We start from the raw sequence: 27,832 nt of genomic DNA on the forward strand, positions 1-27,832 counted from the left end.
CATCCCTCCATTTCTTCATCCAGGTAATTTATAAAAATCACAAAGAGTAGGGGGTCCCAGAACAAATCCCTGAGGCACACCACTGGTCACTGACATCCATGCAGAATATGACCCATCTACAACCACTCTTTGCCTTATGTGAGCAAGCCAATTCTAGATCCACAAAGCAATGTCCCCTTGGATCCCATGCCTGCTTACTTTCTCAATAAGCCTTACATGGGGTACCTTATCAAATGCCTTGCTGAAATCCATATACACTACATCTACTGCTCTACCTTCAGCAATGTGTTTAGTCACATCCTCAAAAAATTCAATCAGGCTCGTAAGGCACGACCTGCCTTTGATAACACCTTGCTGACTATTCCTAATTATATTATGCCTCTCTAAATGTTCTGAAATCCTGCCTCTCAGGATCTTCTCCATCAACTTGCCAACCACTGAAGTAAGACCCACTGGTCTATAATTTCCTGGGCTATCTCTACTCCCTTTCTTGAATAAGGGAACAACATCCGCAACCCTCCAATCCTCCGGAACTTCTCCCATCCCCATTGATGATGCAAAGATCATCGCCAAACGCTCAGCAATCTCTTCCATCACTTCCCACGGTAGCCTGGGGTACATCTTGTCAGATCCTGGTGACTTATCCAACTTGATGCTTTCCAAAAGCTCCAGCACATCCTCTTTCTTAATATCTGTATGCTCAAGCTTTTCAGTCCACTGTAAGTCATCCTATAATTGCTAAGATCCTTTCCTATGGTGAATACTGAAGCGAAGTATTCATTAAGTACCTCTGCTATCTCCTCCAGTTCCATACACACTTTTCCACTGTCACATTTGATTGGTCCTATTCTCTCATGTCTTATCCTCTTGCTCTTCACATACTTGTAGAATGCCTTGGGGTTTTCCTTAATCCTGTCCGCCAAGGCTTTTTCATGGCCCTTTCTGGCTCTCCTAATTTCATTCTTAAGCTTCTTCCTGCTAGCCTTATAATCTTCAAGATCTCCATCATTACCTAGATTTTGAACCTTTCATAAGCTTTTCTTCTTGACTAGATATACAACAGCATTTGTACACCACAGTTCCTGTATCCTACCATTCTTTTCTAGTCTCATTGGAACGTACCTATGCAAAAGTCCACGCAAATATCCCCTGAACATTTATCACATTTCTGCCGTACATTTCCCTGAGAACATCTGTTCCCAATTCATGTTTCCATGTTAGAAGCATAGTTATATGCATCTTACTACATTAAATCTATTTAAGAAAACTTTATTAGTAGTCTGATGCTACCAAATTAAGTTTCTCAGAAAGATCAAGATACTAAGCCAGAGCTTAAATAAAGCTTACAATAAATGTTCCTGCCTGATAGCCTCATATTTCCCTTACTCCAATTAAACGCTTTCCTAACTTGTCTGTTCCTATCCCTCTCTAATGCTATGAATAAGGAGGTAGTTTTGTGGTCACTATCTCCAAAATGCCCTCCCACTGAGAGACCTGACACCTGACCAGATTCATTTCCCAATACCAGATCAAGTACAGCCTCTCCTCTTGTAGGCTTATCTACATATTGTGTCAAGCAGCCTTCCTGTACACACACCTAACAAACTTCACCCCATCTAAACCTCTTGCTCTAGGGAGATGGCAATCAATCTTTGAGAAATTAAAATCTCCCATAACAACAACTCTGTTATTATTACACCTTTCCAGGATCTGTCTCCCAATCTGCTCCTCGATCTCCCTGTTACTATTGGGTGGTCTATAAAAAAACACCCAGTAGAGTTATTGACCCCTTCCTATTCCTAACTTCCACCCACAGAGGCTCCATGACTTCCTCCTTTTCTGCAGCCGTGACACTATTTCTGATCAACAGTGCCACGACCTGCCCTTTCTGAAACATCTAAGCCTGGCACTTGAAGTAGCCATTCCTGCCTCTGCACCATCCAAGTCTCTGTAATGGCCACAACATTATAGCTCCAAGTGCTGATCCACGCTGTAAGCTCATCTGCTTTATCCATAATACTCCTCGCATTCTATTCATAGACACATCTCAAACCATCAGTCTGAGTGCGTCCCTTCTCTATCACCTGTCTATCTTCCCTTTCACACTGTCTCCAAGCTTTCTCTATTTGTGAGCCAACCTCCCTTTCCTCTATCACTTCAGTTCGGTTCCCACCCCCCAGCAATTCTAGTTTAAACTCCCCCCAATAGCCTTTGCAAACCTCTCCACCAGAATATTGGTCCCTCTCAGATTCAAGTGCAACCCATCCTTTTTGTACAGGTCACACCTGCCCCAAAAGAGGTCCCAATGATCCAGAAATCTAAATCCCTGCCCCCTGATCCAATCCCTCAGCCACACATTTATCCTCCACCTCATCCTATTCCTATACTCACTGTCACGTGGCACAGGCGGTAATCCCGAGATGACTGCTTTTGAGGTCCTGCTTCTCAACTTCCTTCCTAACTCCCTGTAGTCTGTTTTCAGGACGTCCTCCCTTTTCCTACCTATGTCGTTGGTACCAGTATATACCAGGACCTCTGGCTGTTCTCCTTCCCACTTCAGGATATCATGCACATGATCAGAAACATCCCGGACTCTGGCACCTGGGAGGCAAACTACCATCCGTGTTTCTTTCCTGCATCCACAGAATTGCCTGTCTGATCACTACTACAGAGTCCCTTATCACTGCTGTCATCCTCTTCCTTTCCCTACCCTTCTGAGCCATAGGGCCAGACTCTGTGCCAGAGGTGCGGCCACTGTTGCTTCCCCCAGTTAGGCCATTCCCCTAACAGCACTCAAACAGGAGTACTTATTGTTAAGGGGGACAGCCACAGGAGTACACTCTAGTATCTGACTCTTGCCCTTCCCTCTCCTGACTGTTACCCCATTATCTGTATCCCGAGGCCCCATTGTAACTACTTGCATATAAGCTCCTCTCTATCACGTCCTCACTTTCCCTGACCAGACAAAGGTCATTGAGCTGCATCTCCAATTCCCTAACGCAGTCCCTATGGAGCTGCAGCTCGACGCACCTGGTGCAGATGTGGCCTTCTGGGAGGCTGGGATGCTCCTGGACTTCACACATCTGATACCCAGTAGAGAACATTGGCCTCACAGACATACTTCCTGTTCCAACGGGCTGACGTCCAGGTGCTTGCGCAGTCGTGCCTTGATCAATCAATAAATAAATATAATTTTTAAATGTCCAGAGCTTCACACCAACAATCCTGACACCCTAGATTGAATATTAATCACCATCATCTCTCAGTTGCATTCATGCATTTGCAGAGATCTCAGGACAATGGGGTGTTTCCTGGTTTACAATCAACCCCAATTTGCAGATCCTGGAAGACCCTTGTTCTGAGCTGCATTTTAAATTCAATCTACAATCCACATTCAGATCTAAAGACTGGTTGCTGTTGAAATTAATATTTTCTATACTCCATATCTCTAGAATACACCTCAAGACCCAACATGTAAGATTTCTGAGCTTTCCAATTTACTTTAAGAAACATCACATAGATATGTTTGTAGTTTCTCAAAGGTGTATTCCATGATGAATTATAAGTTCAAAGTAATCACGATCAAAGCATATACATATCACTATTTATAACCTGGAGATTCATTTACTTACAGGCATACTCAATCTATCGAATAATAACCATAACAGAATCGATGAAAGACACCCCCCCCCCCCCCGCCACCACCTCAGGTATTCAACTAGAGTGCAGAAGACAACAAGCTCTGTAAATACAAAAATAATTAAATATAATAATAATAAAAGATAAGCAATCAATATTGAGAGTATGAGATGAACAGTCCTTGAAAGTGAGTTCATTGGTTGTGTTATCCCCTTTGATTCAAGAGCCTGATGGTTGAGGGGTAATAACTGTTCCTGAATCTTATGTTATGAGTCCAGAAGCTCTTGTATCTTCTTCCTGGTGGCAGCAGCGAGAAGAGAGCATGATCTGGGAGGTGGGGGTCCCTGATGATGGAACAAGGGCAGAATATATTGGTTATTGATTACTGCGTTAGTAGCCAGTGATCTAGGGTATTGATTGAGAATTTGAGTTTGGATCCAACCATGACAGCAGCAGAATTTAAAATTTAGTAATTCAATAAAGTGGAATTTAAAGAGTTAGTTCAATAATGCCAGCTATGAAGTGACTAAAAAATGAACTGGTTGATGAATTTGGGCGCCACAGTAGCGTAGCATTTTGCACAACACCATTACAGACTGGGTGTTCTAAGGTTCAGAGTTCCATTCTGGTGCCGTTTTGTAAGGAGTCTCTGTACATCCTCCCAGTGGAACGCACGGGTTCTTCCCTGGTGCTCTGGTTTCCTCTCATTCTCCAAAAATACACCAGGTAGGTTAATTGGTAATTGTAAATATTCCTGTAATTGGGGCAAGGTTAATCGGGGTTGTCACAGGTTGCTGGGGTGGTGTGTCTCAAAGGGCCAGAAGGGCCTACACTGCTCCGTATCACTAAATAGATAAATAAATGTCCTTTTTAGTGTGAGAAAAGAAATCTTGGTGGGGCCTAAATGTGATACTGACACAGCTAGTAAGCTATTTAGTTCAAGGGCAATCAGAAATAAGCTATGTATGTATTTAAAAAATAGGGCTAACCTAGGCACAACATATCGATGCAGCTCATAAGAAGGCAAGACAGCAGCTATATTTCATTAGGAGTTTAAGGAAATTTGGTCTGGCACCAAAAATATTCTCAAATTTCTACAGTTTCTACTGTGGAGAGCATTCCAACTGGATGCATCACCTTCTGGTATGGGAGGTTGCTACTGTACAGGATCGATGTAAACTGCAGAGAGTTGAAAACTCAGTCAGCTTCATCATGGTCACTTGCTTCCATAGTATCCAGGATATCTTCAAGGAGCCACGTCTCAGAAAGGTGGCATCCATTAAGAGATTATAATCTCCATAAGAGAGATTATACATTGAGTTTGTTAAGAACAGTACAAAACAAGTCATAAATTAGAGAGCTTAAGGTAAAGTAACCCATAAGATTCAGTGTTCATAATATGATAGAATTGGCCCAGAAATTTGAGGAGAAGCTGAAGTCAGATGTGCCCGTATTACAGTGGAGTAAAGGGAAACCCAGAAGAATGAGAGAGGGGCTGGCCAAAATCGACATGTAAAGAACACTGGCGGGATGACAGCCAGAAGTTTCTTCAGATATATAAAGTGTAAAAGAGAGGTGAGAGTAGATATTGGACTGCTGGAAAGATAGTAATGTGGGACAGAGAAATGTATTTTGCATCTGTCTTCACTGTGGAAGTCACTGGCAATATGGTGTGAGTTCCAGGTATCGATGGTCATGAAGTGTGTGATGTTACCGTTTCTAGAGAGAGGTTCTTGGAAAACAGGAAGGTCTGACAGTAGATAAGTATCAAATAGGTTCTGAAAAGTATATCTGAAGACATTATGGAGGCAGTACTAATGATCTTTCAAGAATCAATTGATTCAGGCATGGTTCCATTAGAATGGAAAATAGTAAAATCACTCAACTCTTCGAGAAGGGAGAAGTACAGAAGAAAGGAAACAACAGGCCAGTTTTATCTCAATGTTTCAAAAGATGTTGGTGTCAATTGTCAAGGATGTGTTTTTGAGGTCTTGGAGTCGCTTGATAAAATAGGCTGTAGTCAGCATGGTTTCATTAAGAAAAATTTTGCCTGACAAATCTGTTAGAATTCTTTGAAGAAATGTCAAGCAGGATAGACAAAGGAGAATTGGTGGATGTTGAGTACTCAAATATTCAGGCCTTTAAGAAGGTGCTGCACACGAGGCTGCTTAACAAGTTAAGAGCCCAAGGTTGTACAGGAAAGATACTAAAATGGATAGAGCATTGGCTGATTGGCAGGATGCAAAGAGTGAGAATAAAGGAGGCCTTTTCTAGTTGGCTGCCGGTGACTATTGGTGTCCCACAGGGGACTGTTTTAGGTCTACTTTTTACGTTATGTGTTAATGACTTGGATGATGGAATTAATGGCTTTGTGGCAAAGTTTGTGGACAATATGAACATACGAGGGATGATTGATAAGTTCATGGCCTCCTTCAATATAATCCCCTCCTACACGTACACACTTAGTCCAGCATACGGAGCGTATGGATCCCTTCTTTGTAGAAGTGGTCCACAGCAGGGGTGATTGGTAAGTTCGTGGCCTGGGGTAGAAGGAGACGAGTTATTAACTTCAAACTTTCTGCAGTATCACTCAAAGAGTTGAACTGCATGTGCATGTAACAAGAGCACCTTGGACCTTCAGGTGGTCCATAGCAGGGGTGATTCATAAGTTCGTTATATAGCTCTCGTTACATGCACATGCATGATGGTGGTGTCTGAAAAAAGGATGCTGTCCAAGTTGCATGCTATCTTGGACAATGTCTCCCATCCACTCCATAATGTATTGGTTAGGCACAGAAGTACATTCAGCCAGAGACTCATTCCACCGAGATGCAACACTGAGCATCATAGGAAGTCATTCCTGCCTGTGGCCATCAAACTTTACAACTCCTCCCTCAGAGTGTCAGACACTCTGAGCCAATAGGCTGGTCCTGGGCTTATTTCCACTTGGCATAATTTACTTATTATTATTTAATTATTAATGGTTTATATTGCTATATTTCTACACTATTCTTAGTTGATGCGACTGTAACGAAACCCAATTTCCCTCAGGATCAATAAAGTATGTCTGTCTGTCTGTCAGTTCATCTCTTTGAGTGAAAATGCAGGAAGTTTGAAGATGAATAACTTATCTCCTTCTACCTTAGGCCACAAACTTATCAATCACCCCTCATAAGTAGAGAGGCAGGTTGTTTAGTGGAAGCAGACAGGCTACAGAAAGTCTTAGACAGATTAGCAGAATGGGCAAAGAAGTGGCAGATGGAATACAGTGTCTGAAAGTGTATGGTCATGCACTTTGATAAAAGAAATAAAAGCGTAGACTATTTTCTAAATGGAGAGCAAATTCAAAAATCTGAGGTGCAAAGGGACTTTGGAGTGTTTGTCCAGGATTGCCTAAAGGTTAATTTTCAGATTGAGTCAGTGCTGAGGAAGTGAAAGACGCGGTTAACATTCATTTCTGGATGACTAGAATATAAAAGAATGATGTGGAGGCCAAGTCATTGTGTATGTTTAAGGCAGAGGTGGATAGATTCTTGATCAGTCAGTGCACAAAGGGATACATCGAGAAGGCAGGAGATTGAGGCTGAGAGGGAAAATGGATCAGCCATGATAAAATTGCATTGACTATTCGATGGACTAAATGTTCTAATTCTGCTTCTATATCTTATAGTCCAACTCAGATCTTTTTTTTAGTTTATTCATGAGGTAATTATGTCACTGCTATATTTATTATCCATCTCTAATCTTACCAAAAACAGTCAAGGGAACAGGAAAATATATTTTAAGTAATTAGTGCTGAATGCTGTAAACAACCTTTTACAGATTTGTTTTCCAAGAACATTTCTGTACTCTTGCAGGGAAAAGAATGTGCCTGGGAGAATCTTTGGCTCGCATGGAACTCTTCCTTTTTTTGACCACTCTCCTGCAGAACTTTGTCTTCAAGCCTGTCATCGATCGCAAGGACATCGACATCTCACCAGAAGCAACTGGAATTCTGGTTGTACCCCATGTGTATGAATTCTATGCTGTCCCTCGCTAAATCACCTTGAATTTTAGCAGTTGATGTTAAAAATTATTTAGTTACTTGCATATATTTAATGTCACAAAATTTGGTTATTTCCCATTTACTCATTCTCACTGTAGTCCAACATGTCAGTCCTGGTCACTTCATGTCAAGGTCAGACAACCCTTAGGGTGGAACAACAGCTTATATTTCATTTGGGTAGCCTCCAACCTGATGGCATCTCCTGGTAGAAAAAAATCTCATTCCCCTCATCTCCTATTCCTCACTCTCACCTCTTACCTCTTCTCAGCTCCTCCTTCCCTTTCTACCATGGTCCACTCTCCTCTCCTATCAGATTCCTTCCTCTCCAGGCCTTTATCTTTCCTACCCACCTGGCTTCACCTATCAACTTTGAGCTCCCCTCCTTCCCCACCGCCCCCCCTTCACATTCTGACATCTTCCCTCTTCCTTTCCAGAGCCGAAGGAGGGCCACGGTCTGAAATGACAGCTGTTTATTCATTTCCATAACTGCTATGTGACATGCTGAGCTCCTCCAGCATGTTCTATGTATTCCTTTGGATTTCGAGCATCTACAGAATCTGTCATGTTTATTATTATCCAGAATTAGTGCCTGTTTAACAGTGATTATTACTTGTAAATATACATAACAAAAATATACAAACATTTTGGGTGGATGGGGCTCATCAGCTGTGGTTGGCAACTCATCTGGGAGAAGAAAAGCACTTGACCTCAAACCCCTGCTGCCTTGCAGCAATACCCACTCATGGGGAAGCCTTCGTGAGCAAACCCCTCCTCTGCCAAATCCTGAGCTGGAGTCCACAGGCAGTCCCATGTTACTACTAGAAGCATAATTCACATTGTTAACCCTTTGGTTCAATTCCTCTGATGCCTCTGCATCTTCTGTAGCTGGAAGTCAAGTTGTCATTACTTCAGAGAAGAGTGGGATTCTTTGTCACACACCCAGTGAGTGCAGCTCTAATACTGAAGAGGTTTGATCCCCATATTTAGAAGACCATTTGGTTTGGAGCCCTGCTGAACATCTGGGTGCTCGAAACCAGAGAATATGTGCAGAACTGGAGAGAGGATAGGCCGCTAAGTTTGGGAACCTGGGTGCATGTGGTAGTGAAATAGACCATAAGATATAGGAGTAGAATTAAGCCATTTGACCTGTTAAGTCTGCTCCACCATTTCAACATGGCTGATTCATTCCCTTCTCAGCTCCTATCTCGTGTCTTCTTCCCATATCCCTCATGCCCTGACTAATCAAGAATCTATCCATCTCTGCCTTAAATATACCTAATGACTTGGCCTCCATGAATTTCACAGATTCACCACTGTCTGTTTAAAGACTAATTATACCTCTCATAAGTTTGTATACCTCTGACAAATCTCCTGTCAGTCTTTTATGTTCTCAGGAATCCAGTCCTAACCTGTTCAATATTTTCTTGTATCTCAGGTCCTCCAGACCTGGCAAAGTCCTTGTAAATCTTCTCTGTACTCTTTCAAATTCAGTTACATCTTACCTGTGGGTAGGGGACTAAAACTGCACTCATTACTCCAAGTTAGGCCTCACGAACATCTTGTACAGCTTCAACATGACAGTCCATCTCTTGTACCCAATACATTGATTTATGAAGGCCAATGTGCCAAAAGCTTTCTTTACAAGATTGTTGATTATCGTATCAGTGTCCTGACATCACGTGACATCCAGCTTCAACACACGTCAGTTCACTAGGCGACAGAGCCAGTGAAGCAGCACACACAACAGTGTCCCAGAGTCAGCAATCCCAGACTGAGTGTTGAAATGGCTCTGGTCAGTAAACAGAGGTTGACATCCTCAGGGACATTAATGTGTAGCACAACAGCATAATGCTATTACTGCACCAGTGACCTGCTTCATTTCCCACTGCTGGCTGCAGGGAGTTTGGACATTCTCCCTGTCGTCACATGGCTTTCCTCCAGGTGCTCTGGTTTCCTCCCACAAACCAAAGACATACAGGTTAGGCTTCGTGAGGTGTGGGTGTTAGCTCATCCACTGATTGCTATGGTCATTGAGGCAAACGACATATTTCACTCTGCTTCGATGTAAATGTGGCAAAAAAATCAAATCTTTAATCCGCTGATGTGGCCCTGATTTGGCAAATCTTCATTATATTAAAAAAAAATTATATCTTGTGTGAGTTATTCAGGAACCACAGGATATTGTTCAAACCACTGTGTTATTATTAAAATCTCACATTGTAATCAACATGTTGTTTATTATCAGTATATTGAATTTGCAATTATAAAATTCTTTATTAAATATTCTTTAAACACATTGAACACTTACAATTATGATACTTCCCTGTTTGGTCACACAGAAAAACATCAGATGTTCCCATGGCAACAGTGAGATGGGCAGTTATTCTGTTTAAGCTGAAAATCCATTAAAGTTTAAATGAGTAATGGTTCAATTTAATATCAGAGTGTATACAGTATACAACCTGAAATTCTTACTCTTCACAGACATTCACAAAACAGAAAACACAAAGAATGAATAACAGAAAATGTTAGAACCCCAATGCCTCCCTCCCCCAACAAGCAGCAGCAAAATCATCAACCCTCCCCTTCCCCCCACTTGCCCCAGCAAAGGCATCAATTCCCCCCCCCCCCAACTATGCAAGCAACAGCAAATCTTGCAGAGACCATCATCGACAGTCCATCAAAACTACTGTCCATTCCAACACTTCAGCATCACAGACATGGTGATGGAAAACCAGATTAAATTTTTTAATAAAGTTGAGATGTGTATTTACTGATTACACTAAATAAATAAAACCTAACTTGTCAATATTCATGACCACAGGCATTCATTTATATTACAGTCAGTACATATGATAAGCCATTTCTTACAATAATTTATTACACCATGCCAGGCTGGTTGGTGTGTATTTCAGGACAGCCTATTGTACACAGTAACATTACTTACTGACTGACTGCCCATTACACCGCCAGCATTTAGAGCAGCAATGAAGCTCCTCCATCTCCGGTGGTGTTCGGGGCTTCCTTCATCATGTCAGTGGCTTCCTCTGGTTTCCACTAGTGACAGTCACGCAAGTCCAGATGGAGACTCAGGTATTCTGTCACACTCACATGCAGAGGGATTCTTCATGCTGTTTCTGTAACAATTTTGTTTGACCAGTCAGGGTTGTTCACCCTGAGCTGAACTCCCTGAACCTGGAGGACTGGTGGACCACTCTGAATCTGGCCTCTATTCTTTGACACGGGTGACCCTACCAACAGCCAAATCATAAAGCCCTGAGTCCAGCCAACATAGCTCTCCGGGTCATTAAGGCACGCAAGCCTCAAACCACAACAAGGTCGTGGCCCTCTTCGAGGAGAGTAATATTTAAGGACCGGATATTTAAATTTATCCTGTAATCTGTAAAACTCAGGAGGCGACGACTATATAACAGGCAAGGTACATGCATGTTTAATGGTAGCATTTGTGGTGAGCACAACACTATTACTGCGCTAGCGATCTGGGTTCAATTCCTGACACTGCAAGCAGTTTGTATGTTCTCTCCATGACTGTGTGGGTTTCCTCCAGGTGCTCCAGTTTCCACTCACAATCCAGATATATGGGTTAGTAGGTTAATTGGTCACATGCATGTAGCTGAGTGGCACGGCCTTGTTGGGCTGGAAGGGCCTATTACCGAGCTGTATCTCTAAATAAATAAATGTGTGGAATTTACTTACATAGTTCCTGAGGTTGAATGTCGGTCTGGCAGACCAGCGAGGACAAAGGCCCCTACCCTAAGGTAAATGAGAATAAATTGGCAGCATTTTCTAGCATTGGAGTTCTGTGTGGACAGGAGGCACGAGAGCCAGTGACCTCCCAGTTACATAAGTCAGTGAGACCTGAGTTTGAGGCCCAGAATTTGGGGGTCTTCATTTCAATATTATTGGCAAGTCCAGGGTAGATTGAAAGTCCAAAAGTCGAGGCCCGATGGCTGAAGCCTTGGGTCTGTGACCCTTTGCAAGATTGCTGGGGAAGTCAAAGATCCGATGTCTGATAGTTAGAGTCCACCGGAATCTGAAGGCTCAGAAACATGGAGGCCTGTCCTGGGGTGTGTGGGGTAGAAAGAAAGGGCTTGTTTTGCTGCTGCTGTTCTTGTCAAATCAAGTTTTTTGTTATTTAACTGTATACATGTATACCGCCAAACAAGACATTTATCCAGACCAGGGTGTAAAGCACAGTGGTACTCATAACACACAATAACTTAGGAAAGTAAGCATTAAATCTACAAATGAATTATATAATAATAAACAAAGTAAAGTGCATAAATTAAATATTGTAGGGTACAGTACATATTGTCTAGAGACATTTCGAATGCGATGCGGTAGGGAGTTCAGAAGCCTAACGGCCTGCGGGAAGAAGCTGTTTCCCATCCTGACCGTTCTTGTCTTCATGTATCGGAGTCTCCTACCTGATGTAGAATGTCAAAGAGGATGCTGGATGGATGGGAGGGATCCTTGATAACATTAAGTGCCCTGTGTGTGCAGCACTACTGAAAAATGACCCCATTGGATCACTGGAGATCCCTATGATCTTCTCAGTCACTCTCACAGCCCTTTGTCAGGATTTCTGATCCGATGCTTGGCTGCTCCCATACCAGATGAAGATGCAACTTGTCAGGACACTCTCAATGGTGCTCCTATAAAATGCAGTTAAGATGAGTGTGGGTAGGTCGGGAGCCTCACTTGCCTCGGTCTCCTCAGGAACTGGAGACATAGCTGTGTCTTTTTATTCAGGGAGGGACAAGGTGTCCTGTGGGGAGTGGGCCTCAACTTATTTTAAAGAAAATCCTCTCTTATTCTTTCTTCCTCAATAGTCTGATAGTTTTTAAAAATTTTGGCACATGACGTATCGTCTGAGACACTCTTGCAGTCCTCATTAAAACAGCTCCAAGTTTTGAGTTGGAAGACGTCAAGTTTGCCACCTTGTCTGTGATAACGTCCTCTGACACGGGTCTGATTCCATGTAGATACTTCAAGTACATGCTATCTTTCAGCACCAGGAGGCTACGTGGCTCAAGCAGCAGAGATAAAAAGTAGCGATTCTTTTCGGTTTGAGGTACAGCAATCTGGAAAAGGTAGGGCACGAATTATTTAAAATCCAGTTCAAAACTAACACATTTATTTCCCCAAGTACTACATAAGAAATAGAATATTGAACATCACTGCCATCTTACACCTCAGCTTTACTGTAGGAGCCATGTATCTATTTTCTGTCTGTAATTTGTGTTGCATGTTTATTATGGTAATTTGTCACCTGGGCTGGGGCGTGGGTACAGAAAAGCAAAGTATAGTTACATATTCACCCTTTATCATAGTCAGTTTTAGTCCAGTTAGAGCCAGGGATGAGCCACAGCATGTTATATTTTTAATCGACTACTAAAATCGCCGAGTTACACTAATTGGGACATTCTTGTTATTGTTAAACTTCAAAGTAAATTTTATTATCACAGTACATATTTGTCACCATTTCCAACCCGGAGATACATTTTCCTGTGGGCATACTCAGCAAATCTATAGAATAGTAATTATAACAGGATCAAATTTTAGAACTGTCCAAGTTTGCACAATTATGTCTTTATTTAATTATTGACAATTAAGGGTTAGATTGATTATGATAATTTATGTAGAGCTACAGCATGGTAACAGGCCCTTCCAGCCGAATGATCCCAATTACACATCCATGGCAGGGGAGAGAAACGATTCTATCCAGTACCTCCAGTGATGCATTTAATGATGCATGATTAACCAACCTGGCTTTACACAGGTGACCCCTTGGTGCCTGCATCAGGCAAAGCTCAGCTGTGCTCCCAACCTGGCGTCCATGGACCCTTTGCTTAATGGTATTGGTCCATGGATTTAGAGGTAGAGTACAGTGCAGAACAGGCCCAACAAGCTGCACCACCAAGCTATCTACCTACATACCTACCTACCTGGCTGCCAACCAGCCAACTAACCAACTAACCAACCAACTTACCTACCCACCCATCCACTATGTTACCCCAATCGCTCACAGAAAAGTTGTAAAAGCTCTTACAGAGGATGTCAGAGTTGAACCCCGAATTCCAACACCCCAAGCTGTAATAGTGTCATGATGAATGCTACACTATTTGGCATTTCTCGGGTTAGTTGAGGCACTGTTTGATGTTGACAAAAGTAGGATGTGCCTGAAAACTTTATGGGTAAATTGAACTCACGGTATAATTTTCACAGTTGAAAGTGGCACCAAACTAGTGCCCACTACACAGAGTCTAGGTATCAGTCAAATTCAATGCACACGTTTTTCAGACACACGGGTTAGCACTGAAAGATCTTGCATCAGAAAGCAAGTACTGTAAAATCAGTTTGGACAGAATGAAAAACCAACAAGGTGAGGAAAAAAATATTTACAGGGCTTGAAATGGTGAATGCAACTTTATAAAACTCTGGTTAGGACACTTCTGGTGTATTGCTTACAGTCTGGTCACCCCACTATAGGAAAAATGTTGAAGCTTTGGAGAGAGTGCTGCCTGATTTAGAGGGCAGGTGCTATCATGAGAGGCTGGGTAAACTTGGGTTGTATTTCTCTGGAGCATTAGAGGCTGAGGGGAGATCTGATAGAAGTTTATAGGATTATGAGGTGCATAGATAGAGTGGACAGAGGTTATCTATTTCCCAGGATTGAAATATCTAGTACTAGAGGACATGCATTGAAGGTGAGAGAGGCTGCGAGGTTCAAGGAGGATGTGAGGGTTAAGTTTTTACTCAGAGAGAGTAGTGGATGCCTGGAACATGCTGCCTGGTATGGTGGTAGAGGCAAATACATTAGAGTCTTTTAAGAGAGGTTTGAATAGGCACATGGAGTGAGGAAGATGGAGCGAAATAGACATTGTGTAGATTGTAGGGATTAGTGTTCAGGTGGTTTTGATTTGCTTTTTAGCTGGTTTGGTACAACATTGTGGACTGAATGGCCTGTTCTGGTGCTGTACTGTTCTATAATCTTGACATTGTGTCAAATTCAGGTGAGATGAAATATTCAAAACGTTTCCATTATATAAACATGAAGTAGCAAAAAGCAATGATGAAGATAGAGGATACCAACCCCTCCCTTTTCATTCTCTTTTGTAATGGGATGATAGAAATCTAGTAGCGTTTGAGAGCCAAGGCTTATAGTGGTCACAGTTGGAAAGTACAAAGGACCATCCTCGTGAGGCTACAAGGACAAAAACAAAAACTGATTTCACACAACAACTCAATAATAAAAACTAGGATATTTGACACAGCTAGTGTAATGCTTCACAGCGCCAGCAATTCCTACTGCTGTCTGTAAGCAGTTTCTACATTGACCACATGGGTTTCCTCCCACATTTCAATGACATCCAGGTTAGGGTTAGTGAGTTGTGTGTGTTAGAGTGTATTCTGCAGTTAGGGTGTATAGCAAATATTAATTTCATTAGTGTGGTAAACCATGTATATGTCTGGACATGCCCCTCTGCTGACTGCTCCTGTGGCTCCTCCCACAGACCCCTGGATAAAGGTGATTGTGTCACTGCTCCTCCCACAGTCCAGGGCAGTCATCCGGCATGGACGTGCTCCGTTTTACTGCTAATAAAGCCTTTCAGTATTTACTCTACTTCCAGTCTTTTGGAGTTATTGATAGTGCATCAGTTTTATTAGCAGTAATTTTAAAGCATGGAGTGCACTTTGAGACCCGACAAATTGGACATCAACCCGCGAACACCTGAGGCCGGCAACACTTTTGAACTCTGGCTAGCCTGCTTCGAATCATTCCTGGAGGAGATTGAAGTGACTGAGTCTGCTGCGAAGCACAGAGTTCTCCTCTCCAGGGGCAGTCCACGGGTCTACTCGACGATTAGAGACCAGCCGAGTTACGACAACGTGATGAGCACCCTCGGAAGACAATACCTGCGGCTGGTAAATACCATCTATGCAAGACATCGCTTAGCGACGCGGCGGCAGCGAGCAGGAGAGTCGAGCGCTGAGTTTGTCCGGGCCCTACAGACACTCGTGCGGGCCTGCGATTGCCGAGGGCTGACGGCCGAACAGCATGCGAAGCTCCTGGTAAGAGACGCCTTCGTCACAGGGATCAGGTCAGTGTACGTGCGCCAGCGGCTGCTGGAACACACCAATCTTACCTTACATTCAGCGATTGAGCTGGCTGACATGCTGGAGGCTGCTCTGCACAACTCTGACACTCCCCAGGCGCGAGATCTCCCAATGGCCTCATGGACGCCGCAGACCCCGTAACCCACCGGCGAATCGACCACAGCTGCTGCCAGTTGCGAGTCCACGAAGTGTTACTTCTGTGGACTCAAGAAGCACTCCCGAGAAAGCTGCCCGGCCCGAGAAGCTACCTGCTCCAGCTGTGGAAAGAAGGTGCCACTTCGCCAAGGCCTGTAAGTACAAACCGCGAGCAGGATCGAGCAGCGCTGCATGCGAGGCATGGGGGTCGCCATCTTGCCTGCCCGCCGCCGCGTGCGAGGCATGGGGGCGGCCATCTTGGTCGGTGCCTCCTCGCACTGCCTACGACCCCACCACGCCAGACCAAGACAGCGATTCAACTCTGGTCTCCATGACCGTCGACCAAAGCGCTCGCCACCAGCTCGCAAGGTCAATGATGGACATCCTGGTGGAGGAGCGCAGGACTTGCTGCCTGATTGACACGGGCAGCACGGAGAGTTTTATCCACCCGGACATGGTGCAACGCTGCGGACTTGTGACACATCCAGTAAGCCAAAGGGTCTCCATGGCTTCTGGGTTGCATACAACAGACATCCGGGGGGGTTGTGTAGCGACACTAGTGGTGCAGGGCACAGAATATCAAGACTTTACATTACTGGTCTTGCCTCAACTGTGTGCCCCTGTGCTATTGGGGCTCGACTTCCAGAGCCACCTGAAAAGCGTGACAATGGAGTATGACGGGCCCCTCCCACCAATCACCACCGGTACTACGTAGATCACAGCGACGGACTCGACCGCTTGATAGACTTGACCTGTAAATATACTTGTCTTAAATATTGTCACTCACTTCACCCCGTGGGACTCTCTTTTTAAAAAGGAGGGGTGAATGTGGTAAACCATGTATATCTGTCTGGACACGCCCCTCTGCTGACTGCTCCTGTGGCTCCTCCCACAGACCCCTGGATAAAGGTGATTGTGTCACTGCTCCTCCCACAGTCCAGGGCAGTCATCCAGCATGGACGTGCTCCGTTTTACTGCTAATAAAGCCTTTCAGTATTTACTCTACTTCCAGTTTTTTGGAGTTATTGATAGTGCATCAACTAGCAACCAATCTTCAGGTTTGAATGTGGATCGCAGATTGAATTTAATACACAGCTCAGAACAATGGGCTTCCTGGAGCTGCAGGTTGGGCTCAATCACAAACAAAGGAACATTCCACTTGGACCTCAGATACCTGCATATGCATGAAAGCAGCCTAGAGACAATAGACAATAGGTGCAGGAGTAGGCCATTCGGCCCTTCTAGCCAGCACCGCCATTCACTGTGATCATACACAATCAGTACCCCGTTCCTGCCCTCTCCCCATATCGCTTGACCCCGCTATCTATAAGAGCTCTATCTATAGAGCTCATTTTGGGTGTCTGGAGTGAGGGTGCGAAGAAGGTGTTTGAAAACTATGAAATTGAAAACATAGTAGATACCTGCATACTCGGTTTGCTAGAATAAAGGCTTCCATATCCACCAGCTTCAGTGTCTTTTCCAGTGACTTTGTTCACAGTTACAACAGTGGGCATGCAACGTCATCATCACCCAGCACATGGAGTTTGTATGTTGACCACATGGGTTTCCTCCCACATTTCAAAGCTGTACGGGTTAGAGTCAGTAAGATGTCGGCATGCTTTACTGGTGCCAGAAGTGTGGTGACACTTGCGGGCTGCCCCAGTACATATTTGGACTGTGTTGGTCATTGACACAAACATATTTCACTGTATGTCTTGAAATACATTTAACAAATAACAGTAATCTTTCCTCTTCAATTTTACATAAATCTAGATATAAACAAATATATACATTATATATAAAATATATTCCTGTAATAGGAACTGCTTATTAGAAAACCATGCCAAGGCACTTACAAGTGATATAATTAAGGTGAAATTTAGCTCATATTTGAGCATTTAATATTGCTTCATTTTGGTGGGTTGTATAGGATATCCAGGGATGGATGGCACCTCTGGTGAAGGGGCTGATCCTGTCCAATCTGGGGCAGCTCAGTCACTTGTGGTCCCCAACACACACTCTGCTCTCACCTGTGGCTCCATGTTGTTGTTTGCATGTGACAGCGGCTGCACCTGGTACTCCGCGCTTCAACAGACGGGCTAAAGTAGGAGAGGGTAGCCGGCGGGACTCATACCCCGATGGAATAGGGATGTGCCTGTCCGCGCATGTGAAACCAGCTCAAGCAGACTGGGTGGATGAGATCTAAGTGAGATTCAACAGCCAGGAAGGCCGTTCTGCAACGGTCTGTGCAGAGCAAAAGGCATGACAAGGCACAGAAGGCATCATTATCATCCACTGCAACCAAGGAAGACCCCAGTTTATGACGATTGTTTGTACCACTGGACCTGGACTTCCAAAGTCGAGAGAGTGCAACTACCCCAGTGCAACAGCTTTTCCACTCTCATACAGATCTCCTGCCATCGTTGGACAACCACCACTAAGCACTAACCCAGAAGGTAGTAATGAGTACGAGAAAGGGGTGGCTGTGGTAAAATGTATCAATGTCACTGTGCCCAGAGGAGGTCACTGAGGCTTTTTGTGTTTATTGACGTGGCTATAGATATGAATTTGGCCTATGGACTTTTTTCCGTCTTACAGATTTTATACTCTGTGTTTCTGCCTGTTCTTTTCAATCTTTTTATTATTATTATTAATATCAACAAAATAAAATTGATACATAGATAATGGGATTACAAACATACACATTTCAACTGAACATGAAAGAATACATAAGCAATAGTTACAGTATAAATGAGTATTCCCAAATCATGGACGATACAAGTAACAAATAAACAAGGCAAACCTAGGTATATCATAATATATATATCAAAAAAAACAGAAAAAAGAAAAAGAAAAAAAATTTATGCAAAAAAATCTAATCTAATAATCTAATAACTAATAAGGAAAAAAACGAAAAAAGAAAAAAGAGAAAAAGAAAAAATGAAAAAAAAGGGCTGTTTATAATACCTAACAAAAATACAAAGTCATCAGTGTCGTCAACTCTGATCCTCTCAACATATATAAAATCGAAACTGGAAAAACAAATAGGTTTGGAACAGGGTCATATTACATCATATGAAAATATTAAATAAATGGTCTCCATATCTTTTCAAATTTAATAGAAGTATCAAATACAACACTTCTAATTTTTTCTAAATTTAGACATAACATAGTTTGAGAAAACCAATGAAATACGGTAGGAGGATTAATTTCTTTCCAATTCAACAAAATAGATCTTCTAGCCATTAATGTAAGAAATGCAATCATTCGACAAGCAGAAGAGAATAAATGGAGTGAGTCCATCATTGGTAAACCAAAAATTGCAGTAATAGGATGAGGTTGTAAATCAATGTTCAATACCATAGAAATAATATCAAAAATGTCTTTCCAATATTTTTTCAAAAGCGGACACGACCAGAACATATGAGTTAAAGACGCTATCTCAGAATGACATCTGTCACAAATAGGATTTATATAGGAATAAAAATGAGCCAATTTATCCTTGGACATATGAGCCCTATGCACAACCTTAAACTGTATTAATGAATGTTTAGCACATATAGATGATGTATTAACTAATTGAAGAATTTTATCCCAATTCTCAATAGGGATAGTAAGGTTAAGTTCTCTTTCCCAATCATTTTTAATCTTATAGAAGGGCTCTGAACATATCTTCATAATTATATTGTAAAGTTTTGATATTAGCCCTTTCTGAGAAGGATTTAGTTCAAACAAATTCTCCAAACTACCTGAAGACACAAAATTTGGAAAAGTAGGAAGTACAGTATTTAAGAAATTCCTAATCTGTAAATATCTAAAAAAATGAAATCTAGGCAAATCATATTTATTAGATAATTGTTCAAAAGACATAAAACAATTATCCAAAAATAAATCGGAAAATCGTAGTAATCCTTTAGTCTTCCAAGCTGAATAAGCTTGGTCTATAATAGAAGGATAAAAAAAGCAATTGGATACAATAGGAATATTTAAAACAAACTGAGTCAACCAAAAAAATTTCCGAAATTGAAACCAGTTTCTGCCTGTTCTATCTCGTTTTTTATGTGCAAGGAGAGGGCGTTTAAGGCAAAATGTCGTTGTTGAGATTGTGTTCATTTTATCATGCGGGGAGAGGGATATTTGGGGTCCAGTGTACTTGTCACATTTTGTGCGGTGAAGGGGGCTTTGGGGGTTAATGATTGTGTTGCTGTGCTGGTTGTGGAGGGGATGGGGGGGGTGCTGTTTCTCTTTGAATGACTTCCAAGGTTTATTTTGTTTTGTGGCTATCCAGAGAAGAATTTCAGAGTTGTATACTGCATATATACTTTGATAATAAATAAATCTTTGAATATAAAGGAAAAAGCAGTAAAGAGAAGACAAGAGGAAAGACAGCGCTGTAAAAGAAACACAGCAGTAAGTTATATTTGCATTGCTTCTTAATATCCCATTGACTACAATTAAGCTAAGGGAGAGGAAGCTGAAATAAAACAGGATTTGACATAAGTGCAGAATAAGGCCATTCAGCCCATCAAGTTTTCTCTGGCATTACATCACGACGAATTTATTATCCCTCTCAACCACTTTCCCAGCCTTCTCCCATAACTTTTCATGCCCTGACTAATCAATAACCTGTTAACCTCTGCTTTAACCATAACCAAACAATCGAGATCAACTTTATTTCTCACATGTACATTGAAGGGGAGAATTGTGAAGAGGAAACATAAAACTGAAACAGAGAATAAACCAATGAACATGAGTGATACAAACGAGAGACCAGAAAGTGCAGAGGAAAGAAAGCACAGCAGAAACTAATGGAGAAACATAAAGGTAATGCTAATTAAACACAAGAGCTTGGAAATGGAAATGAATAGATTCTAGCTTTCTGTTTAAACCAGAATCAGAATTAATATCACTGGCGTATGTCATTAAATTTTTTGTTATGCATTAGCAGTACAATGCAATACATAAGAATAAAAACTGTGAATTACAGCAAGTATAATATGTAAAATGTTAAATGAAATCAGTGCAAAGAGAGAAAAGTGCAGTGAGGTAGTGTTCATGGGTACAATGCCTACTCTAAAACTGGATGGCAGAGGGAACAAACCTGTTCCTGAATTGTTGAGCACCTCCTCCCTAATGGTAGCAATGAGAACAAGGCATGTCCTGGGTGATGGGGGTCCTCAATGATTTGTTAAGGAAGATTTTCCCTTGAGGAAACCATGTTGACTATGGCTTATTTTATCATGTACTTCCAAGTACCCTCAGTCCTCATCCTTAAGAATCGACTCCAACATCTTCCCAACTAATAAGGTCAGACTATAGTTTCCTTTCTTCTGACTCTCTCCTTTCTTAAAGGGCGCAGTGACATTTTCCTATTTTCTGGAATCATTCCAGAATCTAGTGATTCTTAAAAGATCATTACTAATGCCTTCATGATCTCTTTGGCCACTTCTTTCAGAACCCTGGGGTGTCCACCATCTGCTTCAGGTGACTTATCTACCTTCAGACTTTTCAGTTTCCAAGAACCTTCTCTCTAGTTATGGTAACTTCACACACTTCATGATCCCTGACATAAGGAACTTCCACCAAACTGCTAGTGTCTTCCACAGTGAAGACTGATGCAAAGTACTTACTCAGTTCATCCTCCGTTTTCTTGTCTCCCATCACTACCTCCCCAGCATTGTTTTTGAATGGTCTATTATCCACTCTCACTTCTCTTTTACACTTTATGTATCTGAAGAAACTTTTGGTATCCTCTTTAATATTACTGGCTAGCTTACTTTTGTATTCCATCTTTACCTTCTTAATAACCTTTTAAATTGCATTAAGTTTTTTTTAAGATTCCCAATCCTCTAACTTCCCACTGATTTTTGCTCTGTTAGATGCCCCCTTTTTAGCTTTTATGTTGGCTTTGACCTCTTGTTAGCCACAGTTATGTCATCTTTCCAATACAATACTTCCTTCCTGGGATGTATACAAACTGTGCCTTTTGAATTGCTTCCAGAAATCCAGCCATTGCTGCTCTGCTGTCACCCCTTCCAGTGTTGTTTTCGAATCAATTCTGGCCAACTCCACTCATGTCTCTGTAATTCCATTTACTCCACTGTAATACTGATACATCTGACTTTAACTTCTCAAATATCAGGGTGAATTAGATCATATTATGATCACTTGACCCTTCCGGTTCTTTTACCTTAAGCTCTACCTAATTAATTCTGGTTCATTGCACAACAGTCAATCTAGAATAGCTGATTCCCTAGTGGGCTCAACTATCAGCTGCTCAAAAAGGCCATTTTGTAGGCACTCTTGAAATTCCCCCTCCAGCACCAACCTGATTTTCCAAATCTACCTGTATATTGAAATCCCCTGTGACTAATGTAACATTGCCCTTATCTCCCGCTGTTATTTGTAGACCACATACTTACTACTATTTGGGGTAATGTATACAAGTCCCATCAGGGTCTTTTTACCCTTGCAGTTCCTTAGCTCTATCCACAATTTTTCAACACTTTCCAATCTTTTGTCACCTTTTTCTAATGATTTCATTATATTTTTGCCAACAGTGCCACACCACCCCCTCTGCCTTTCTACCGCTCCTTTCAATACAATGTGTATCCTTGGACTTGAAGCTCCCAGCTATAATCTTCTTTCAGCTATGATTCAATGATGCCTACAACATCATAGATGCCAATCTGCAACTCTGCTACAAGTTCATCGACCTTATTCCATGTAAAGCATGCATTCAAATATAACACCTTCAGTCATCTATTCAATTTTTGTCCAACTTTTACATTGCAACTCATCCTGTTGACTGTGATTTTGCCTTATCAACAGCCGGTCCTTACTACACTTTGCCTCTGTTTGTAAACCAGCTATCTCATCTTCAGCACTATCACCCACCTTTCCTATGATCCTTCTTGCATTGAAATATACACAGCTCAGGACACTAGTCACACCACGCTCAACCTTTGGTCTAAGGTCTAACCAAAGTCTGCCTCCAAAACCTCTCCACTAACTGTTCTGGCACACTGGTTCCAATCCTCCTGCAACTCTAGTTTAAACCTCATGGTATAGCATTAACAAACCTTCCTGCTAGGATATTAGTCCCCTCCAGTTCAGTTGCAAATCATCCCATCTGTCCAGGTCACACCTTTCCTGGAAGGGAACCCAATGGTCCAAAAATCTTATGCCCTCCTTCCTGCACCAAATCCTTAGCTATGTTTTAAACTGCAGAATCTTTGCAATTCTAGCCTCACTAACATGTGGTATGGGTAGCAATTCTGAGATCACAACACTGGAGGTCCTGCCCTTTAACTTAGCACCCAGCTCCCTAAACTCCCCATGCAGAATCTTGTCATTTGCCCTAGCCATATCATTGACACCTACATGGATGACTTCTGGCTGTTCACCCTCCCACTTGAGAATGCTGAGGACCTGGTCCGAGGTGTCTAGGACCCTGGCACCAAGAAGGCAACGTACCATCCAGGAATCTTGTCCTCACCCACAGAATCTCCTGTCCATTCCCCTTACTAACGAATACCCAGTCACCACATCGTGCCTCTTCTCCCCGCACTTCCCTTCTGAGTCATAGTGCCAGAGACCCAATAATTGTGACATTCCTCTGTTAGGTCACCGTCCCCCTCAACAGTATCCAAAGTAGGATACCCGTTATTAAGGGGAATGTCTACATGGGTACTCTGCACTGACTCCTTAACCCCTTTCCACTTCCACTTACCCAGTCCTCTGTGTCCTACACCTTGGGTATAACTACCTCTCCATATGTCTTATCTATCACCTCGTCAGCCTGCCGAATGATCCAGAGTTCATCCAATTCTAGCTCCAACTCTTTAACGTGGATTGTTGGAAGCTGCAGCTGGATGTACTTCTCGCAGTTGTAGTCTCGATATGCTTGGTTTGGGACACCTAGAGGTCGTGAAAAGCGCCAATATGAATGGAAGCTTTTCCTTTTGGTTGTCAGCCTTGATATGGAATAATTCATTCAACCTTATTCTAGCTATGTCTTTCTCAATAATCCACCCATAAACGTATTCAGTCAGGGAAAGTTTATACCCCTATTACTCAGGTGTTCCCTCACCCCAGTTCTGTAGCCTTCTTCCCGACAACTGAGTCCACTTGGGTTTGGGTGAATCATAAATCTGAAAATTAAAAACACAATCTGTGAAGACAAGAAGCATGAGTAAAAAAAATGCAACAGTGAAGAGGTTTAATCAACACAGTTTGTGGATTGGACTCTATAGTTCATGTTATGATGTGTTTCTGATCTCTGGCTCTTTTTTTATTGCTATTTTGTGCAATTTTGATTGGAAGAGACTGTCTCTGTGAGAGTGAATGACAGAGCATTAATTTGAACTGAACTGAATTGAACTAAGCTCAACATTTAGTTTAGAAAGCAGATGGATGGCCATCAACTGTAGACCAGCACCCAAATTCAACTGGCAAACACCTGAAGAACAGCTCCTAGTCTGAGGAACTACAGGACATTCTTGGTTCACATTTCTGAGTGTAGGCAAGAGTTAGCACTACTGCCAGAAACAAAAAGAAAATTATTTCTACCTAGTTTAGGACAGACACTGTAAGCAAGATTTATGTTTGCATGCGACAGTAGCTGCACCTGGTACACTGCTTCGAAAGGCGTGCTAAACCCACTGAGGGTAGCTGGCCGCCTCATACCCGAGTGAAAGAGGAAGCATGCTTGTCCTAACATGCAATGTCAGCTGTGGTGGACTGGGTGGATGAGATCTACAGTGAGATCCAATGGCCGGAAGGTGGTACCACAACGCTCCGCAGAGAGCAAAGGGCACGATAAGGCACAGAAACTCTCCCCCACGGATTTCCTAAGATCATGGGATATGAAGGGCAACCAACATTTGTTACAGTAACTTAGGAGTAATTTTTTATTTCTTGCATTGTACTACAATGTTTTTGCATTGCACCAAAACATCGGTCAGTGATAATAGATGTGACTGTGATTTGGATTCTTATTCTGACCTGATATACCAAGGAGTGCATTCTAACTGGTTGCATCAACGTCTGGGTTACACGCTCCAATGCAAAGGATCGGTAATACCTGCTGAGGATTGAAAATTTGGCCAGCTCCATCATGGGCACTAGCCTCCCCACTATCAAGGACATCTTCAGAAGGTGGTGCCTCAAAAAGGTAGCTTCCATCATTAAGGACCCTCACCACCAGGGACATCTCCTCTTCTCATTGCTACCATTAGGGAGGAGGTACAGGAGCCTGAAGACCAACGCTCTACCTTTCAGGAACATGTTCCCCTCCTCCATCAGGTTTTTTAATGGTCCCTGAACCTGTCATTACCACCTCAGTACTTTAACTCCCTTTTTGCACTATGTTTAAAAGGTTTTATATATTTTTGATTGTAACATTGTAATTATTTATGTATTGCTCTGTACGGGAGCCACAAAACAACAAATTTCAGGACATATGTCAGTGATAATAGACTGATTCTGTGTTCCAGTTGCACAACATGAAGAGTCTAGCTGAGCCAGCCCATGTGCGATAACGTTGCCTTATCAGATAGATTCCAGTTTGATAGAACAATTAATCTGTGTTCTGGATAACAGGAGGAAATATCATGAAGAAGTTCAATGTCAGTTTAATAATTGCCCGTACTGTACTGGTGTAGTAAAACAACAAGTTTCCAACTTATACCAATGATAATAACACTGATTCTGATGAAGTGCAGTAACATACCTGCTGCAGTAAATATTTTTCTTCAGCCACGGTGATAAAGTTGGGAATGTAATAGTCAAGTCAAGTCAAGCTGCTTTTTATTGACATTTCAACCATTAACTGCTGGTACAGTACACAGTAAAAACGAAACAACGTTCCTCCAGGACCCTGGTTCTACATGAAACAACACAAAACTACACTAGACTATGTAAAACAACATAAAAACAACACTAGACTACAGACCGACACAGGACTACATAAAACGCACAAAACAGTGCAGGGCAGTATGTCTTTTTGTCCAGGTGAGTGAGAGCCAGGTGGAGGGTGGTGGCAATGGCATCGTCAGTTGAGCGGTTGAGACGTACGCAAACTGCAGGGGGTCCCGTAACGGGGGTAGTAGGGTCTTGATGTGCCTCATGATGAGCCTCTCGAAACATTTCATGATGATGGATGTGAGTGCAACGGGATGGTAGTCGTTGAGGCAGGACACTGAAGTCTTCTTCGCATGGGGACGATGGTGGCAGCCTTGAACGATGGCGTTGCTCAGGGAGAGGTTGAAGATGACAGTGAGAACATCTGCAAGCTGGTCTGCACATCCTCTGAGCACTCTGCCAGGAATAGGCAGTTGCTGGAGCCTAAAAGGAGCAACAAGCAAAGTTTCAATAATTATACACTATTTCATAATTAGCATTAGAGAAAGGGTAGCACTTAGAATACATTTGAATTTCAAAGACAAGACTCGTGTAACACACATAAATGAAATTGATTTGCAAAGAATAATGAAATTGATTAGCGATTCAAATAATTTCTGAATGCATCAAAATTAGTGTTAGTGAGTTGTGTGAATGCTATGTTGGTGTTGAAAGCACAGTGACACTTACGGGCTGTCCCAAGCACATCCTGGAACCATGTTGGTCGTTGATGCAAATGACACATTTCACTATATGTTTTGATGTAGACCATAAGACAAAGGAGCAGAATTAGGCCAGTCAGCCCATCAAGTCTGCTCTGCCATTTTATCGTGACTGCTTCATTTTCCATCTCAGCTCCAATATCTTGTCTTCTCCCTGTAACACTTTATTCCCTGACTAATGAAGAGTCTATCAGCCTGTGCCTTAAATACACCCAATGACTTGGCCACCTCAGCCACCTGTGACAATGAATTCCAGATTCACCACAATCTGGCTAAAGAAATTCCTCACCTCCATTCTAAATGATGTCCCTCTTTCCTGAGGCTGTGTCCTTTGGTCCTAGACACCCCCACCATAGAAAACATCCTCTCCACATCCGCTCCCTCTAGGCTTTTCAATATTCCATGGGTTTAAATGCGATTCACCTCCTCATTCTTCTAAATTGGTGAGTATAGGCCTAGAGGCACCGAACGCTCCTAATGTGATAAGCCTTTCAATCCCAGAATCATTTTCATGAATCTCCTCCAAACGAACTCTCCATTGTCAGCAGATCATTTCTTAAATAAGGGGCCAAAACTAGTCACAATATTCCAACTGTGGTCTCAAGAGTGTCTTATAAAATCTCAACATCATACCTTTGCTTTTAAATCCTCTCACAATGAATGCTAACATGGCATTCGCCTTCCTCACCACCAACTCAGTCTGTAAGTTAACCTTAGAGAATCCTGCATGAGCCTCCCAAGTCTCCTTGCACCTCAGATTTCTGAATTTTCTCCCCGTTTAGAAAATAGTCTGTGCTTTTATTTCTTCTATCAAGGTGCATGACCACACAATTCCAGATACTGTACTCCATCTTTTACATTTATCTTTATATTCTGAAAAAAAAATTTTTATTTGTCATATGTACACATATCACATAGATGTAGCTAAGGTGTCTAAAACTTGGCACAGTTTTGTAGTAATGTTATGTATTGCACTGTACTGCAGCTACAAAAAAAAACAAAACTTGAAAAGTGAGGACACTGAAAAATGGGATTAATACTGGATTAGCGTAAATCAGTTATTAATAATTGGTGCAGACTTCGGACTGAAGGGCCTATCCACTATGCTGTTCGTTCGTTATGTGCCGTGTTGTATGACGTGGATGATCTGGTCTTTCCATGACAGTGATTGGTCTTGGCAAATTTACTACATAAGTGGTTTGCCATTGTCTTCTTCTCGGCAGTATCTTTACAAGACAGTAACCTC

At 42.3% G+C, this 27,832-nt stretch overlaps 1 protein-coding gene across 1 annotated transcript in view; it reads left to right on the forward strand.

Moving 5' to 3' along the window:
• LOC140737354 (cytochrome P450 2C19-like) overlaps positions 1–9,980 on the forward strand; it is a 62,814-nt gene extending 52,834 nt beyond the window's left edge. The window contains exon 9 of the mRNA XM_073063805.1: positions 7,497–9,980. Coding sequence (XP_072919906.1) covers positions 7,497–7,678 — 182 coding nt within the window. The 3' untranslated portion in view covers positions 7,679–9,980. The remainder of the gene's footprint in view (positions 1–7,496) is intronic.
• The last annotated feature ends 17,852 nt before the right edge of the window (positions 9,981–27,832 follow it).

Source organism: Hemitrygon akajei, chromosome 12, assembly GCF_048418815.1.
Source record: "Hemitrygon akajei chromosome 12, sHemAka1.3, whole genome shotgun sequence".
Lineage (NCBI taxonomy): Eukaryota > Metazoa > Chordata > Chondrichthyes > Myliobatiformes > Dasyatidae > Hemitrygon > Hemitrygon akajei.